General features: G+C 35.2%; 1 protein-coding gene across 9 annotated transcripts; it reads left to right on the forward strand.

Moving 5' to 3' along the window:
• The first annotated feature begins 388 nt into the window (after nucleotides 1–388).
• On the forward strand, nucleotides 389–12147 carry LOC111297275 (sister chromatid cohesion 1 protein 4-like). Of its 9 annotated transcripts, none has more exons than XM_022891950.2 (16): nucleotides 389–615; nucleotides 1006–1114; nucleotides 2489–2750; nucleotides 2890–2987; nucleotides 3083–3129; nucleotides 5002–5048; nucleotides 5215–5299; nucleotides 5427–6318; nucleotides 6401–6772; nucleotides 6901–7039; nucleotides 7649–7785; nucleotides 8442–9439; nucleotides 9920–9953; nucleotides 10723–10831; nucleotides 10986–11115; nucleotides 11780–12147. In XM_022891950.2, the coding sequence occupies exons 1-16, from the start codon at nucleotides 454–456 to the stop codon at nucleotides 11876–11878; spliced, it is 3720 nt and encodes a 1239-aa protein (XP_022747685.2). In that variant the 5' UTR covers nucleotides 389–453; the 3' UTR covers nucleotides 11879–12147. The 9 variants fall into 9 exon arrangements, with proteins under 9 accessions (XP_022747685.2, XP_022747686.2, XP_022747687.2 ...); XM_022891951.2 differs by having other exon boundaries at nucleotides 6416–6772; XM_022891952.2 differs by having other exon boundaries at nucleotides 389–1114.
• The last annotated feature ends 4569 nt before the right edge of the window (nucleotides 12148–16716 follow it).

Genomic DNA, 16716 nt, shown 5'->3' on the forward strand with positions numbered 1-16716 from the left:
TTATTTTTAATTACTAAAAATTAAAAAAAATATAAGTAATTTGGGGTTAATTTGTTTGATTAACATTTTTTTTTTGCATTGAAAAGTGAAAGAATATAAATAAAAAATAAAAAATGAGGAGTAAGAATGTATTTAATAAAAATAAAAAATTTGAATTTGAATTTGAAATATATTCAAAAGTGAGTGTAATATATAGGCTGTGAAAATTTCAAAATTTAATTTGACATTGTAAGGACAGGTTGACTGATTAGAACTAAATGCTGCTTAGCCAGCCAATCACGATGTGCTTTTAAAATTCAAGCAACCTATGAAAAAGCGCCACGTTTTGTACGCACATGGACTTGAGCAGCACAGAAATTGAAAATTTTCTTCCAAAAATCAAATCTCTGACCACTTCGCTTCTCTCTTACACACAAACATCTCTCACTGTCTCTCTTTCTTCGGTTTGTCTGTATGTCCGATCCAAGTCGCTTCTATAACTCGGTCTCCTTCGAATTCGCTTTCTTCCCAACTCAATTATTGAGGTGTAGTTTTACTCTGAACGCCGTTGTTTCCTCGAAGGCTAGGGTTTACTCCTCGAAGCGCGAGTTGGGAGTTATTTATCGGATACTTAAGGTTCGATATTTGAAGTTCTCCCAAGTGGCGATTTCTGTAAATTAAGCGGAAATGGAACCCTTTTTTGAGTTACGGAGTTTTGGGAGGGTTTCAAAGGTTGTCTGGTGGAAGGGGAGTAATTAGGGTTTCGTTGTTTCTATTGATTTGTAGGGATATTTTGAACTTAATTTGTTCATTTTCATAGGCGGAAGTGGAAAATTATGGGTTCTGTAGGGCAATTTGAAATCTAGGGTTTCTCTAATGAGCTCTGTGAAATTTATAGTTGGGGTTTCTTTTTGAAGTAGAAGCAGTATTTTTAAGCTTAAATCATAGGACTTTCTTGCATTTAGAAGTGAGGAAGTTGTATGAACAAATTGGGATTATATTGAGAGAGAAATGTTTTATTCACAGTTTATATTGGCAAAGAAGGGTCCATTGGGGACTATATGGATAGCAGCACATCTGGAGAGGAAGCTTCGAAAGAATCAGGTGGCCGATACCGACATTGGTGTCTCTGTTGGTTAGTACTTTTTTATTTTCATTTTACATGTTAATTTGAAATCCAAGAGTTCAAATTTCAAATCTAGCTATCTCTTTCTACTTGTGTTAATTTATTATTTGCCTCTTAATGGAGCAATATCTAAGTCTTCTTGGGGTTAGTTTAGTCTAGATGGTTTGGGTATACTATGTCATTATTTATTTAGGTATTCTTTGGTTGTTTGTTGTGCTACTCTTTTTTCTCCACAGGAAGCAAAAAGCAGAAAGTAGGTTTGGATTCAAAAGCAAACAATATTTTTTAATTATTAAAGCTTAAAACTGTAATCTTTTGGAGAGAAAAAAAGGATGATTTTTCTTTAATATCAGATAATATTTATTTCATAATTGGTATTGCGATTTAGTTATTGGTTCATTTTTAATCAATTATGATTTTATTTATTGCCATTTTACATTTTAACAACTTTGTAGACTCAGGAAGTAAATAGCAAGAAATAATTAGTAGAGCCTTATTTATTGTCCAATTGATACGCTCTTTTCTTTTCCATGATTTGTAATTTCAACCAACCATTGGAATTAGTGTTGGTCATATGCATACATAGTTTTAAATTTGTTGAGTATTTCTAACAGCTTGATGAAATCAGAATAGTTTCAACTGTTAAACATATATTAGTAAAAGTAGTGTTTTGGAGTTGAAAATCATAAATACCGTATTATCTTGAAATTCAGCATGCTTGATGGAGTGATCATACAATTGAATCCAGCAGTCAATCTGGTAAAACATGGAGACTAGAAAATTATGGGGTAATGTGCTCATCGGAATAGTTTGCTCCTGATGTGTGTGTCTGTTGTCTACTGGTTCTCAAAAAAGAAATTTCATTCCTAAGTTCCATTTAATATTTTTGATGAGATAATTTTAAAAGTTCATAACATCCTCTTTTTCATTCTAGTGATGCATGAACTAATCCTCTTCAAGTGCTTGTATGCTTTTTACTTGTCTTGCCCCTTTTGGGCATATTTGGAGGAGCTGACAATTCTGTTGGTTGCTTTGGAAACATATGGTCATGTAGGAGTAATTTCCCTGTGTAACCTACCATTGTGTTGGTAGCACATTCTTAAAATATGTGGTTTTGCTTGGTTACTCAGTGGAAGAATTTTCCTTTGAACTTGCTCAGCTCTATTGTTGGTTTTGTTGCTCATGGCAAATCTCTGCGCTAATAGAATTTGATAAAGCTATTCAATGATGGTAATGGGGTTGTTATATTTTCATGTTACACTATTAAATTTCTTTCCTTTTAATGGACAACCATGTTACCGAGGATAGGTTGCCAAGGCTTATCTAGCCTTTTTCCTTTTTTTCTATAATTTTAATTTTTTTTGTTTATATGGCTTTGAGCAGACTCTATTCTTTTTCCTGAAGTACCAATTGCACTACGATTATCCAGTCATCTTCTTCTTGGAGTGGTGAGGATATATTCTAGAAAGGTGAATTACCTTTTTGATGATTGCAGTGAAGCCTTGCTTAAGATAAAGCAGGCATTTCGCTCCACTGCAGTTGATTTACCACCAGAAGAATCGACTGCGCCCTACCATTCAATCACTTTGCCGGAGACTTTTGATCTTGATGACTTTGACCTGCCTGATAATGAGATTTTTCAGGGGTTCGTTCCTAATATTTACCATTTAGATTGCCTTTGTTGATGTGTGTGTTACTTTGGTAATATGAGATATACATCGGATCTTTTCATAAGGTATCTAGGAAAGAATTATATGATTATTAACATATGGTTTTCTTGGCAGTAACTTTGTTGATCATCACGTTAGCTCAAGAGAGCAGATTACACTTCAAGACACCATGGATGGCATGGTTTACTCGACATCACAATTTGGATTGGATGGTTAGTACATGCTTTTAACTGTGATGATACTAGATTTAGCTACATTTGGTCAGAAAAATATTAGTAAATCTAAAATTCTGTATTGTAAATTTCAGAGCGGTTTGGTGACGGTGACACTTCTCAGATTGGTCTGCTTGATGAGGTAATCTGTCAGTGTTGCTTCCCTGGCATTTGGTGATTAATTTCGCAAGTGGTCTGTAGTCAGCAGGAGGCATTCCGATCTAGGACCTGGAAAATTAAGAAAGGATGGTTATATAGCAAGCGAGAATATCTGATTTTATGGCTTAAGCGGATGAGGAAATATGATTAGTTTTCATGTTTGATTTAGGATGGAAGGACTTAAGCTCGAAGTCTGCCAAAAAAAAAAAAAAAAGAAGACCACATTGATTTGTGTGTTTGTTTGCGTCTGTGGGTGGTACCAGTGAGTAGTAGTTTAGATTTGGGGTTGAAATCTGATGTGGAATTGCTTAGGATTTGATTGATGATTTAGGAATAAGAAGATGAGTATCTAGGTTTTACAGCTATATGTCCTACACCTAGGGTTCAGGTTGTCTTAGACCATCCAAACAGAGGTGTAATAGCTCTTAAAATCGTCATAAACTCCTCTCCATTGAATAGAAGAAGTTATATCTGTATTTATGGAGTTGATGGAATCATCTTTGATGGAGATGAGATCCAAGAAAGGAAACTATCAGAAATTGATTTAGAACAACCCCTATATTATAATAACACCTAATTAGATAACATGATCCTAAAATTAAGACCTTCAGATCCTGAATCTACAGTTTCCTGTAAAGCTGGAAATTGTTAAGCATATCTGAAAACAATCTATCTGAAGGAAATAAAAGAAAAGACTTAATAATCAGTTATACCTTATCTGAATATTTTATTTTCTGTTTTCTTAAGATATATAATTTAGTTTTTCTTTATTTATAGTTGACTTTTCTTGAATTCCTTGTCATTTAAGCCACTTTTTCTTTAGGTGAGACTCATTTTTAGTTTTTGGGTTATGGCATGAGAAATAGTTGTGCCTTATTTCCCCATTAAAATAAATTATGTGCGTTTGAACATCATGGGGGGTCTTTCCTCTTCTTTCCATAGCCAAAGAAAAAGGAGGAAATGAAAGGAAGGGAAGCAGTTGGGTCTTTCTTTGTTTCGCTTGGAAATCTTTTCCAATGCAATTCTTTTAGAATTCTTTTTATTCTTCTATAGATCTGGTCATGTTGCAATCTCTATTGGAATGAAAGGATTATGATAAAATTACATAACATTAGCTACTACTTTTAGAGTTTTGGGACGGTAGGTTAGCTAATTTACTTATGCATTAGAAGGGAGACTTTGATGGTCTTAATATTGGAAGAAAGAATGGTCTGTGTGTTTAAAGATCCCCTGCTAAGACAGGAAGATTTTCTAACTCAACAAAAATGTTGATGTCACTCATACCTACTAAAAATTGGTGAAAAATGAGACTACCGAACTAGAAAAAAGACCAAGTAAGAATAAAATGAGTGGGTTTGTTGCAAAATAATTGTGACCATGGGTTAGTGGGTTAGTGAGGGACAACATTAATATAATGCTCTAGTAAAGGAGAGTGGTAAAATAACAAAATATTTTGTTTAAACTAACCAGTTTGGGAGAGTAAATGATGCAATGATGTCATCAGAGCGTAGCATAAATGCATATCCTTTCCCTAAGTACAAGTAGAACTGCTTATGGTCTTCTAGGACTGGTATGGGCATAAAATGGGTCAATTTACTGAAAATATTTCATAGGTGGTTCGAACATTATAAAACCTGATCACTTGGTTTCTGAAGTTGAAAAATACGCCAGCAGAACTTTTAAATTGCTGCATGGATGGTTTCATTCATGGCCCTTCAAAGTTGATATCTTTTTGGTTGTGGTATTAAACTTTTCTTCTTTATGAATTCACTGGCCTTTTTACCTTTCCTTAGTGCTCTGCCCGCTTATGCTAATCATCTACTGAAAATTCTTGTCCTGAATTAACCTTGAGCAGGAGCTAGTCCTAGATAGGGTTGGAGCGCCAGCAAATGGAGTTTTGGTGTAAGCATCATATATATACCCTATTCTTTCTTTAATTCATTTTGGATAGTGTGGCTGCTTGACTCCCACCACAAATTATTAAGACATCATTAATTTCACTGGTTAATTTATGCAACCATTTTGATAATTTTGAATTTTCTGGCTTATCTTGTTTCTGTCTTTTCAGGTATGATCTTCAAGGGTCAGATGTAATACAGAAACAAGATCCAAGTAATTCTGAAGATGTGCAAATGGATTGCAGTGGGGATCAGGTTTGTTTTTATTCAATGCAGCTGAAATATCAATTTCCTTTTAATTTAATTTTGTCTTTCTTGTAGAAACAATTCATTTTCTAGCTATTATTATCTGACTTGTTTAATATGTTTTGCTTGCTGTAAGGTTGAAGGTCTAGTTGCAAATTCTGAATTTGTTGAGTACGATCAGGATCCAGGTACTCCTGGATTAGTGGAAGTGTCTGGTGTTCATGAGGCACTGGCTGGTGTTGTTCATGTGGAACCAGAACATCACAGTCTTCTAGAATTGGCCAACTCTGATTGTGTAGAAAATGCTTCTAATAAATCGATTCTTCCCCATGAGGATAACAATCCTGTGGATCAGTCTTTGCAAAATGATTTAAGTGATGATGCTATAGTTAATGTGCCTCCTGAGAGTGGCTGTCATATTGGTGACATGGAGAAAGAACAAACTAAGCCACAAGTAAATTCTTTCTGTGATGCCATGTCTGTGGAATACACTTCTGCTGTTGGGACTATCAGAGCACCTGATGGTTTGGATAGGTTGGAAGATATGCATAATGGTAGTATGCACTCAATGGATAGAACTGATGGGGAATGTGCAGAATCTCCTAGCTGCTCCAATGTCACCTTTGATTTGGAGGACCCTGTTCGAAGAACATGCTCAAGTAGCAACTGTGTGCCGACATCACATGGCTATTTGGAGAATGATCAAGCATCACATAAATTGGAATTTGGCAATGATGCTGAAACCACTGATAATTTGGAGGAGTCATGCTCACCTGCCACAGCAATAGCGTCAAATCCTTCGTGTCCGTTGGAATCACCCAGTAGACCAACAGTTATTGATGGTGAAGCTCAAGCTTGTAAGGAACCAAATGATTCTGGAAATCTTAAAAAACCTGTTATTGACGAAGAGGTCTCATCTGTTCAAGTTCTTGGAAGTGACAATTTGGCTTCTGCAGAGCAAAACTCAGTGGATTTGTCCATAAGGAAGGAAGAAGTTCATGCTTCTGGGGCTTCCATTGAGGTGCAAGGTTTGTTTTACAAGTCTTGTGCATGTAGTCTTACATAGATTGGTGATTTTTTTATCATAATGACTTCATGTTAGATTATTAGCTTCCATCTTTGCAGGTGAAGCCTGTCAAATGCAGATGTCAGAACCTGCTTTATGTGATGATCAGTGGGAAAATTCAAATAATTGTAATATGTCTTACTTGCCTGCACCTGAAAAGTTACTCTCTGCACCAGAAGGACCTCTTGATAAACCAAGTGATTTGCTGGTTGAATCTACCCCAGACAAAGAGGTCCTAGCAGGGAATGATGAAATTGATGCTGGAACCAAACTCATTTCTGGAAAAAAGCGAAGTATAACTGAAAGTACACTGACCATAGAGAGTATAAATTCAGTTGAATCATTTGGAAGGCCTCGATACCGGGGAATTGCTGAATCAGTTCCTGATGATGATGACTTGTTGTCTTCTATTTTAGGTAAGAGCACTTTTAACTCTAAATGAACTACCATCTGCCTTCTATGAATTTACTAGAATAGCATGGATTGTAAGGCTGTTTTTCATAAGAATATTTTTATGAATGAATTTAATTTGTCATTGGTTCAGTTGGAAGATCTTCGGTTTTCAAAATGAAAACAACTCCTCCTCTTGAAGTAGCATCAATGAAACGTGCACGGTCTGCTCCAAGACCTAGTGCCACCAAGAGAAAAGTGCTTATGGATGATACTATGGTCTTACACGGAGAGTATGTTATTAATATGTTTTTATTGTTCCTTACTCTGTATCTCACTTGTTGATATTCTGATGATTGTTCTCCTCAAATGTTTTTTAATTTTGAAAATCTCCACCATTATTCTTCTTGTGCAGTCAATATAGCATGTTTTGTTTTATTGAGTTCACTACTTTCTTTGATTTTATAAATTAAAATTTCTGTCTATGAAATTCATGGACTTGGGAATTTCTGTCCTTTCATGTTTACTTTTGTAACCTTTTCATCATTTAACCTGCATTGAACTCCCATCCTTCTCTGAAGCACTTTTTTGTTTTCTTCTGTTTATAAGTTCTACATGGGTTACTTTTGCTGATGTTGTTAAACTCTTGATTACCTGGTGTTTTGTCTATAAAATAACACCCTATTTGTAGTATGGCATATGTGGTTTACGTTGCAATAATTAGCTAAACATATCATAGATTTGTATTTCTTTCCAGTCAGCTTGGAACATTATGAAATATTCTTGAATGGTATTTATTCTTATTAATGAATCTTAAAAGGGTTTTTTCTTTTTTAAATTATTCAATTTATACTTTTGGCTTTAGTAGTTAAGTGCTAATTAATTTGCCTTTTTTTATCAAGTACAATACGTCAGCAGTTGGTTAATACTGAAGACATACATCGTATACGCAAGAAAGCACCTTGCACTCGCCCTGAAATTTCATTGATTCGGAGACAATTCTTGGAAGATGAAATCTTTAGCGAACCTATATTTACTGGTGAGATCAAAGTGCTAAAAATTCACTTATCTGCATGCTTTTGTTGGGTCAAAGAAAAAAAAAAAGAAAATGATGGATTTCAACTTGTCAGTTAATTATAATGGGCCCAAAAATTCAATGTTACAGTTTGGGTGTTGTAAGATACAGAGTGGTGAAGGAGGGAGAGTTATGAATTGCTGTGTGTAAACTCACCCTATACGATACTCGCCCTAGAAGAGGAAAATTTATTGATACAACTGTAAACATAACTCTCCTGAAGGTCCTGGTCAAATTTGATTTGCTCTCATTGAAAAGAGTTTATACCTTCTTCTAGATGTTTGTTTAATCTAGGGCATCCTCAGGCCTAGTGAGAAAAAGATGTCCCTACTTCTACATGTGTTTTTCCTATTAGCTTGGACACTATTTCCTCGTTTCTGTCGACTTAACAAGAATTTTTTAGATGTTGAATTCAGTTTTGTGGTATTGATGTTGTTTGTATGAATGCATACTCAAGTTCTAAAATTGTATGGACCACAAAATTTATCAGCGATTTATCCTAATGGTTGTGCATCTTTGCCTTGATTTTATTGTTGCCTGAAGTAATTCTGCCTCTGCTAAGGAGGACTTTCTAACACATTATAATTTTACAAGTTGTTTAACTGTGCTGTACCTTTCAGGTATGTCAGGTGACCTGGCATGTTTGTGCAGTGAACCATATGATATAAGCGGTATCAGAATTTATGAAAGTGATGAAAGCCATTTCTCACCTGTCTCAGTTAAGGATTCAGGGTGTTCTGTGAGGCCTAATATTGCTGAAGAAGGTGGAATTGAAGGAAGCTCTGTACCTGTGGTTCATGGAAATGATTTACAAGCAGAATCTGCTGGCACATCTTTTCAGACTGATACTCAGCAGGGTGAATACAGTGATCTGAATGCTCAGCGTGTACCTCAACTTTTGCAACATGAACCTTTAGATGGGATCACGGAAATGGAAATTGACAAAGATAACGTTGAAGTTGCTAATGCAGCAAATCAATCTGTTCTGAACGAGTTTGGGGTATCAACCCCTACTAATTCCGTTACTGGAGATACTAGTAACATGACAGCTGGGGAGATAACCAACACCATAGATGGTTACATGTTAAACAATGCTACTTGCCATCCAAATAATCAAAAGATGAGTACTCAAACTTGGGAGGATGCTTTGGAATTGGATATGAGAAATGACAAGGGAAGTAATCCTTCTAAAGTTTTAGAACATGATGTTGACAGCATTATTGCAGCTGAAACTGAATCAAAAGCAACTGATAAGTTTTTCTTGGAAGAAAGTAAAGTCAGTGCATCAGTTGAAGTCAGTATGGCTGACTGCAGTGCTCCTAGTGAAAATGGAATTAATTCTCTTGCGACTATACAGACCGGTGAGTCTCTGAATGGTGCCCAAAATGCATATGAAACTGGATATGTTAAGGTTGGTATAGTAGATGAGGCTCAAGTTGACGGTGCACCCTTGGATCATCATGACAATGACCCAATCTGTAAGGATACTGAAGAATGTAAAATGTATTCTACATATCCAGAAAAAGTTGATGTGGCTTCATTAAATGATGGACAAACTCCAAACTTTAAGGAAGTTTATGCAGTCAATGAAGTGACCCCTCTTGTGGATAATCACGCGGTAAGTTATTTACTGCCTGTTACTCCTATTGATCTCAAAATTTTTAAGTGCTTCAAGTTTTTTATAAGTGTTGGCAATTTCTTTGCTTGTATGAATTCAAATTAATGTTTTAACGTTATGCAGAAAGTCAACAATGATTAAGATAGTGCATATACAAGCATCAATATTTGGTTTTCTGATTCTTTCCGCAGTGATTCATTGAAAATATTTCCATAAACCAAAAACTTATTTTCTAAAATATATTTTAATAACTGTTGAATATTTAACTTTGATTTATAGTGCTCCATACCATATAGCATGGTGGACATTTTAAGTTTTGATAACTATTCAATTCCTTCACTTCATATTCTTGTTCAGTTGATTGCTATTTTTAGATTAATTTATTATGTTTCTATGAAAGTTGTTTTGGCGATAGCCTTTCTTATCTTATTTAAGGCATTAAGAATCCCATAAATGACTATTTGGCTTTGTGGAGTGCAGGAATTTGAGGATGTTGCAGTTGCAAATGATACAGGTTTAATCTTATTCCCTTCTGTTTTACTTTTACTTTTGAGTGTTGATAGGTATTTCTTGAAATTATATTTATTTGAATTTTTTGAAGTTAATGACTTAAGAGTTTTTGATTGAATGAATGATACTTCAGGTGTAAAATTTTCGTCTTAGTTGTGAAAGTTTTAGGCAGGTTGGACCATAGTTAGAATTAGGAGTATAATCGAGCTGAACTGAGTTGATACATTATTAGGCTCGAGCTTGATTCGACTCAAGACTTGAAGCTTGACTTGAGCTTAATAAAGTTACATTTTTCATGCTCGAGCTTGGCTTGGTAGACTTAATTAGACTTAGTAAAATTGTAAATATTGATATTAAACATTATTTTTGTCATTTACTTATATATATACATTAAATATATTAAAGAAATAAAAAGCTCTAGTAGGCTTGCAAGCCTCTTGAGTTGTGTATTAAACTACTTGAATTTGCTCAACTCGTTACTTGAGTAGCTTAATCTCAGCTCGACAATGAAAGAGTGGATTTCGAGTTTTTGTGAGTGGAGCCCAAATAGTTCACGAGTAGCTTGACTCATTTTCACCCCTAATTAGGACCACGGAGAGCTATGGCCTTCCAAAATGTTTCCCCCAAAAAGGAAAAGGTTAATATTTTATTAAAAGTCTGTGTTTTATATTCCTTCTATTTATGCCTTACCTCCTTGCCTACTCACAACTTAATCAATCTTGACTCTGCCATTGGTTTGGTAGATATTTATTTTCTTTATTTTTTCCTTGCAGAATTTCTGAATGTAGATGATGATGAGCTAGGTGAGGATGATGATGGTGGCATGCCATGTGGTGATGAAAGTCATCTTCTTGAAAATAGTGGATGGTCTTCTCGTACCAGGTGTGTAAGCTCCTCTCCTTATAGTCGATTATTTTAGCTGTTGTTTACTTTTTCCCTTTAATTTCAACATTAATTTAGTATTACTTGTAAAAATAATTTCGTTTGGAATGATGCTAGTTCACATCTTGATATTTGCTCATACCCTCTCTTTCAGGGCTGTTGCCAAGTATCTCCAGAATTTATTTGATGATGAAGCTGTACATGGACATAAGGTACTATCTATGGACAGTCTTTTGGCTCGTAAAACATGTAAAGAAGCATCCAGGATGTTTTTTGAAACACTGGTATGTTTACTAAAACTTGTCTCACAACTTTTTTAAGTTCATAACGGTATCATCTACACATCAATGAAGAATGGAATATTTGCAACTAAGAATATTTCAGCACACAAAACCCTGCATGTAAATTTGTCAAAAACTTCATTTTATCTCTCTATTATTATATGGCAAGGCATTATTCGTTTAAAAAAAAAAAAAAAAAAAAAAAACGATGAGACATGGGCTTGAAAAGAAAAACTCCTATCATTGGAAGCCCTTATTCAAGTACAAAGTACTAATATACACAAAATTGTTCTCATACAAACACAAATGCTACTTCTGGTGCCTTTTTTAACGAATACAATTGAAAGATATTTTGACATTATTGTCAAACAGGATAATCAATATTATGGATTAAATAAAATTGAATCTTGAAAAAGAATTGCAAGTAGAAGAGGTGCTCCAATGCAAATGTCGATTTGGTATTTACACACAAATTAATAGATTTACTTTCTTTAGATTGATACTCTTTATCTTACCATCCCTTATAGGTTAGGATAGTTCACTTGAGATGGAAATTGTGGTTATATATCTAAGGTGAAGCAAAAATGTTTCCTTATCTGGTCAAGTAATTTTAATGCTGCTCTGGTGGGGGAAAAACATAAACTCATCCTTTTTTTCTGGGCTGCAGGTTCTTAAAACAAGAGATTACATCCATGTAGAACAGGGGAAACCCTTTGACAACATTTGTATAAAGCCTCGAGCAAAGCTCATGAAGTCAGGTTTCTGATCCCATTTATAGGAAAAAGCAGATACTGTGAAAAGTTCCTTGTTGTAGTTCTAGTTCTGATGCTCAGCCCGCATCGGTAATTGTTTTGTTTCAAAATGTTTTTTTTTTTTTAATTTTGAAAATTAGTTATTGGTTTGATAGCTTAACAGTGGGGAGGGATGGTACGTCATGATGGTCATTGAGACGACTTTAGCTGGACAATAATTTTGTGTATATATGTGTAAAATATCTGAATTTGCAAATGAAGATTGCTAATTTATTTGTTTTGACTGCTATTTGGCTATTACCTGAGATTCATTTGCGGTGTTTCTGAATCTGAATCATGAACTCACGTTTTGGGGTTGAGCTGATCAATTTTTTGGTTTTGGGCAAGCAATTGATGGCAAACTGTTCTCCCAAGCATCAAATAAGTTAAAGAATTCTATCTAGAGGTCACCTGTTTGGTGTTTGTCAGGAAAACGCTTCGGATTTGAGCATTGACTAAAACATTTTGTTTTATGCGTGAGTTATAGATTACTTATGTTTGATAGTTCTTTGTAAAAGCAATCGATCCTTTTGTTAGTATCAGACCTCATCCTCTTGGCTCTATCGGAGCACATTGAAACCCATGGCCTCCATATCTTTACTAAGCATTTTTTTCTTTTCAGCAACATACTTTATTTTATGCACAGAATTATCGATTACTTTTAAACCATATTAAACAATAAGATTCAACATAGGTGCACAAGAAGCAATAAGAAAAAATTTACTTAGGAACTACAAAGCATCTTGTTGTATAATAAGTCACTTAGGCAATGCATTATACACAATAAGAGTGAAAATCTTGTTCTCAATGCTCCAATCCTTTAATAAACCATAAAATTATCACAAAAATCAATTAGAGGTTTCAAAGAAAATTTATATGTTTGATATTTAACTTCTTATCCTTTTTGTGTCAATTAAACTATTAATGGTAAAATCTTGAAATTAATAGAAAAAGAAAGAGAGCGGTCAAAGACAAAGGCTGAGAGTGGTCTTAGCTTTTGTGTTTTGAAACTTAATTCAGAGATCGGTAGTGGATGATATAAAGAGAATATGAGAAAAGTAGAGAAAAGCTAGACGGTGAAATGGTACTAAAATGGTCCTATTTATACTTGTATGGAAAGGGGATACGAGTAGTCTTAGGACTAGGATGACTTGACAGATTGAGTTGACTTGGATATTGACCGTTCATTTTAGGGATGACAAGTAAGTATTCAAAGAGGTCCATTTGTGTAGAGTGGTGATGTAGCCGGGTTGATGTGACCTCGTGAAATCAAGTCAATCGACATGTCAACTCGGCCTAAAAGTTAGAAATGCCTCTGGCTATATGCTAATAGCAACTAATGGAAAAGAAAAAGACTATTTTGCCCTTAGACCTAAAAATGCTCTAACATTCTGTCTTCCCACCGAGTAATCTAAGCATCAAATTGACGAGCATTCATTATGTCAATCTGATATGTGATTGGTGATACTGATCTTAAACTCTTGAGTGTGGACTTCAAAAGCTTTATTTAGTTAGTCTAACTTGAAGTCATCGAGGTGGATGACCAAGATTGTCGATGTGAACAAGGGCAGCAGGCTTGCAAGCTACTACTGACATGTTTACACATTTAACATCACACCTAGTTATAATTTGTTGGCCCGTTATTATACTGATCGATGTGGGCCTTATGCTTTTTTATTGTTTTTGAATTTCTTGTGTTAGTACATGGCTAATCTCACATGTTGCAGGTGTTTGGCTAATGTAAATGGTTTTTACTAGAATGACCTATGTGCCTTTTTTGCTTTTAATAAGGAGAGAGAAAATTAGGCAGTAAAATTAAATAAACTTGAGAATGTGAAAGGTTATCCTTAATAACCATTTTAGCTACTGGCACAATTTGGAGTATTTATATGATATTTGTGTTTAGTATATAAAAGGTCTACTGGGCCTCTATTTCCAACATTATAGCCTTATAGCTCTCGAGCTGACTTGATTTAACCGACCTTCACTACCTCTAACCTTCTTTCAATCAATCTTCTATTTTTTTAACTTTTCGATACGTCTCTTATCCTTTTTTCTTATGTCTTTTGGTTTTGGTATTTCTGGGAATTTTAAGGTAGAAGTAAGAGGAGGTCAGCTCGACTATCAAGATTTCTCTTCAGATGATGAAATCCCTTCTATTATTGCAAGAAAAGATTATAGCCGAGCTACTTTATGGTTAAATCCAATGTCTGTTAAGGGCCAAAAACAAATTGAAGACAATACTAGTACAAGAGAAGAATGGATTTATCATGGGATGGATGAGCTTCTTGCTACATTAGATTTCGAGATCTAGAATCCTCCAGCCTCGATGTCAGAAATCAGTTTGGCTTCTCCAATTGAGCTATCCTCTTCTTCTTCAAACTTTCCTCATTCTCAATCTAATCTTTTTTCCTTTTCTTTTGACCTCCCTCATTCTTGTCCTCACTTTTCTTACCTTTTTACTTTTTCTTGACAATCCTTTAGGCTGAAGTTAAAGTCTGAGTCTGAAGGGTGTTTTAGTTCTTCTTCACTTTTTTATTCCTCTGACATAGTGAAAGTCCCAACTCTTGTTTGGGCATAAGGTTTTACTTGTTCTTCAGAAGCTAAGTCATTTGATGATGAAACTTTTAAAAGTGAACAAACTTTAGGCAAGGAGCAGGTAAAATGGTTTGACCAAGTCAAAGAGGGTAAGGGTAAAGGAAAGGAAATGGTCTCCCAAGGCAATGATGTAGAAAACCTCACCCCATTCTACACCCCTATAGCTTAGGTATAACCCCGAAAGACATGATGCGGAGCTTAAAGGGCAGGGCCGACCCTGAGGACTACCCTAACATGTGCTTGATGCATCATTCCAATACTTTGAAGGTTAAATTTAACTTTCCATAGAAAGGGTATAGTATAATAGCATCGGCCACTAACGATCGAGTCATTACTCATTTAGACGAGGATAAGATTTGGGTCTATTAGGAATCTATAGTGGTTGGTTTGAGGTTTCTTTTACATTTTTTTTATTGTAGATCTTTTTTTTCCTTATGATTTAGCAATCACTTAATTTGTTCGAAATTCCTTTTAATACATAGTAGATTTTATTATTCTTTGTAGAAAACTGAGCTTAGTTCCTACTGTCCCTCTATTTTGAGAATTTTTTGTAATTAAGAAACATCCACATGATAAGAGTTGGTTCTATGTGATAGCTTGGCCAGTTAAGAAAATTTTTACGGATTGCCTAAACTCAATAAAAGGTTGGAAGTTGCTTTCCTCTATATACAAAAGGAGAATAAATAGGTATGTGATGTAAATAATGGGCTTAGGATTTTTTAAGAGATCCAAGCCAACCCTTTCACTATAAGAGAGCTTGAAACTCAAGACAGAATAATGGACTTCCTCAAGAAGGGAGAGCTAGTTGTTTATGTTTACGAGTTGACCTCCTCTAATGTTGTCAATAAGGTTAAGTATTGGGGTAGGTGTGAGGTAACTTCATACGATATTTATTTTGTTAAATTATTTTACCAACACTTAGCTCGTTTTTCTTTTGTAGACGTGTCAGCTTAGGGTGGATCTTTTGACTAGACTCATTTAGTTCATCCCCCCAAGGTTAAGGGCTAGAGTGAGGATTCCATCGGGCTTGATGCTCCTTTAAGGGGCATCAGAATAATTGATCCACCTCCTCCTTAGTCTTTCTCTACCTCTATAGTTTTGTAGAAGAGGCAAAAGAGCACAGCACAAAGGCCTTAGAAGAAGCAGGGAATTGAGGCTTTTCCTTCAAGGTTGAGCACCAAACAATAGCCTAACTCAGAGCGAGTGGCAATAAACATGGAGTTTGACTCCATAGAGAATGCATTCAAGGACTTTAAGGTGGTTAGGAAGATCACATGGGTAACCTTCTCCAAGAATGGTTAATACATCTTTAAGCTCAGTTTATTGTTGTTTTATGATTTGTTTTATTTCTAAGTTTAAGCTCAATTTTTTTTACTTTTATAGTCTTTGAATAGCTCTCAACCTTTATCTCTCAGATTGAGGGGTAGGGTCTAGTGAGTGCTTATTAGGCTTTTGTGCATTACCACAAGATCGAGAAAGACTTCAAGGCCTATGCTTGGGGCTTCAACGCGCCACAAAGGCAAATAAAAAACTCAAGGCCCATTACGCTGAGATGAAAAAGTCTAACAAAAAGTTCAACAAGAAGTTCGAGGACATGATTATCAGAGTTGAGGACATGTCTATCTAAAAAGTCATACCTTACTACAACAAGCTGACCTCAAGCTTAATGAAGCTTTGGTTGAGGTAGAGAGGTTGAAGTTCGAGCTTAAAGCTAATAAGAAGGCCAAGCAACAAATAGTTGAACATTTCCTAGCATCTGACAAGTTCTATGATATGCAAACGGAGTTTACTCAGGATTAAGTCTTTGGTTCTTTCAGTTTAGTGTTGGAAAAAGTGAAGTTCCTCAATGTTATAGGCTCAATCTACAAGTATGTCCACTTTCATATACTCGATAATTGAGGTGATACTCCTTGGCTCAATACCCAATGAGATCAACTGCTTAATAGTTCCTTTTATTGGTACCAGTTCATTCCAAAAACCAATCAACATGGTAGTGTGTGGTTTTCAACATCTCTTCTTTTATGCCCATTCTCAACATTATGGCATGGTATAAAATGTCTGTCAAGCTACCACTATCAAATAATATCCTCCTCACAACATGATTATGCACAAAAGCAGTGATCACAATGGCATCATCACATAAGAATTAGATTCTTTCCATGTCTTTTAGGGTGAAGGAGATTGGCTTGTCTTTCTGACTTTTCTCTTTTGTGGC

Source organism: Durio zibethinus, chromosome 12, assembly GCF_047325235.1.
Source record: "Durio zibethinus cultivar Kanyao isolate XHJ-2024 chromosome 12, ASM4732523v1, whole genome shotgun sequence".
In the NCBI taxonomy this organism is placed as follows: domain Eukaryota; kingdom Viridiplantae; phylum Streptophyta; class Magnoliopsida; order Malvales; family Malvaceae; genus Durio; species Durio zibethinus.

What these genes read in the sequence shown, in the direction of transcription:
- LOC111297275 (XM_022891950.2), top strand. Translation starts at nt 454, where the DNA reads ATGTCCGATCCAAGTCGCTTCTATAACTCGGTCTCCTTCGAATTCGCT. An exon ending in TGGATTGCAGTGGGGATCAG is followed by an intron (nt 5,300 to 5,426) that starts GTTTGTTTTTAT and finishes GCTTGCTGTAAG; the next exon opens with GTTGAAGGTCTAGTTGCAAA. An exon ending in CTTGTTGTCTTCTATTTTAG is followed by an intron (nt 6,773 to 6,900) that starts GTAAGAGCACTT and finishes TCATTGGTTCAG; the next exon opens with TTGGAAGATCTTCGGTTTTC.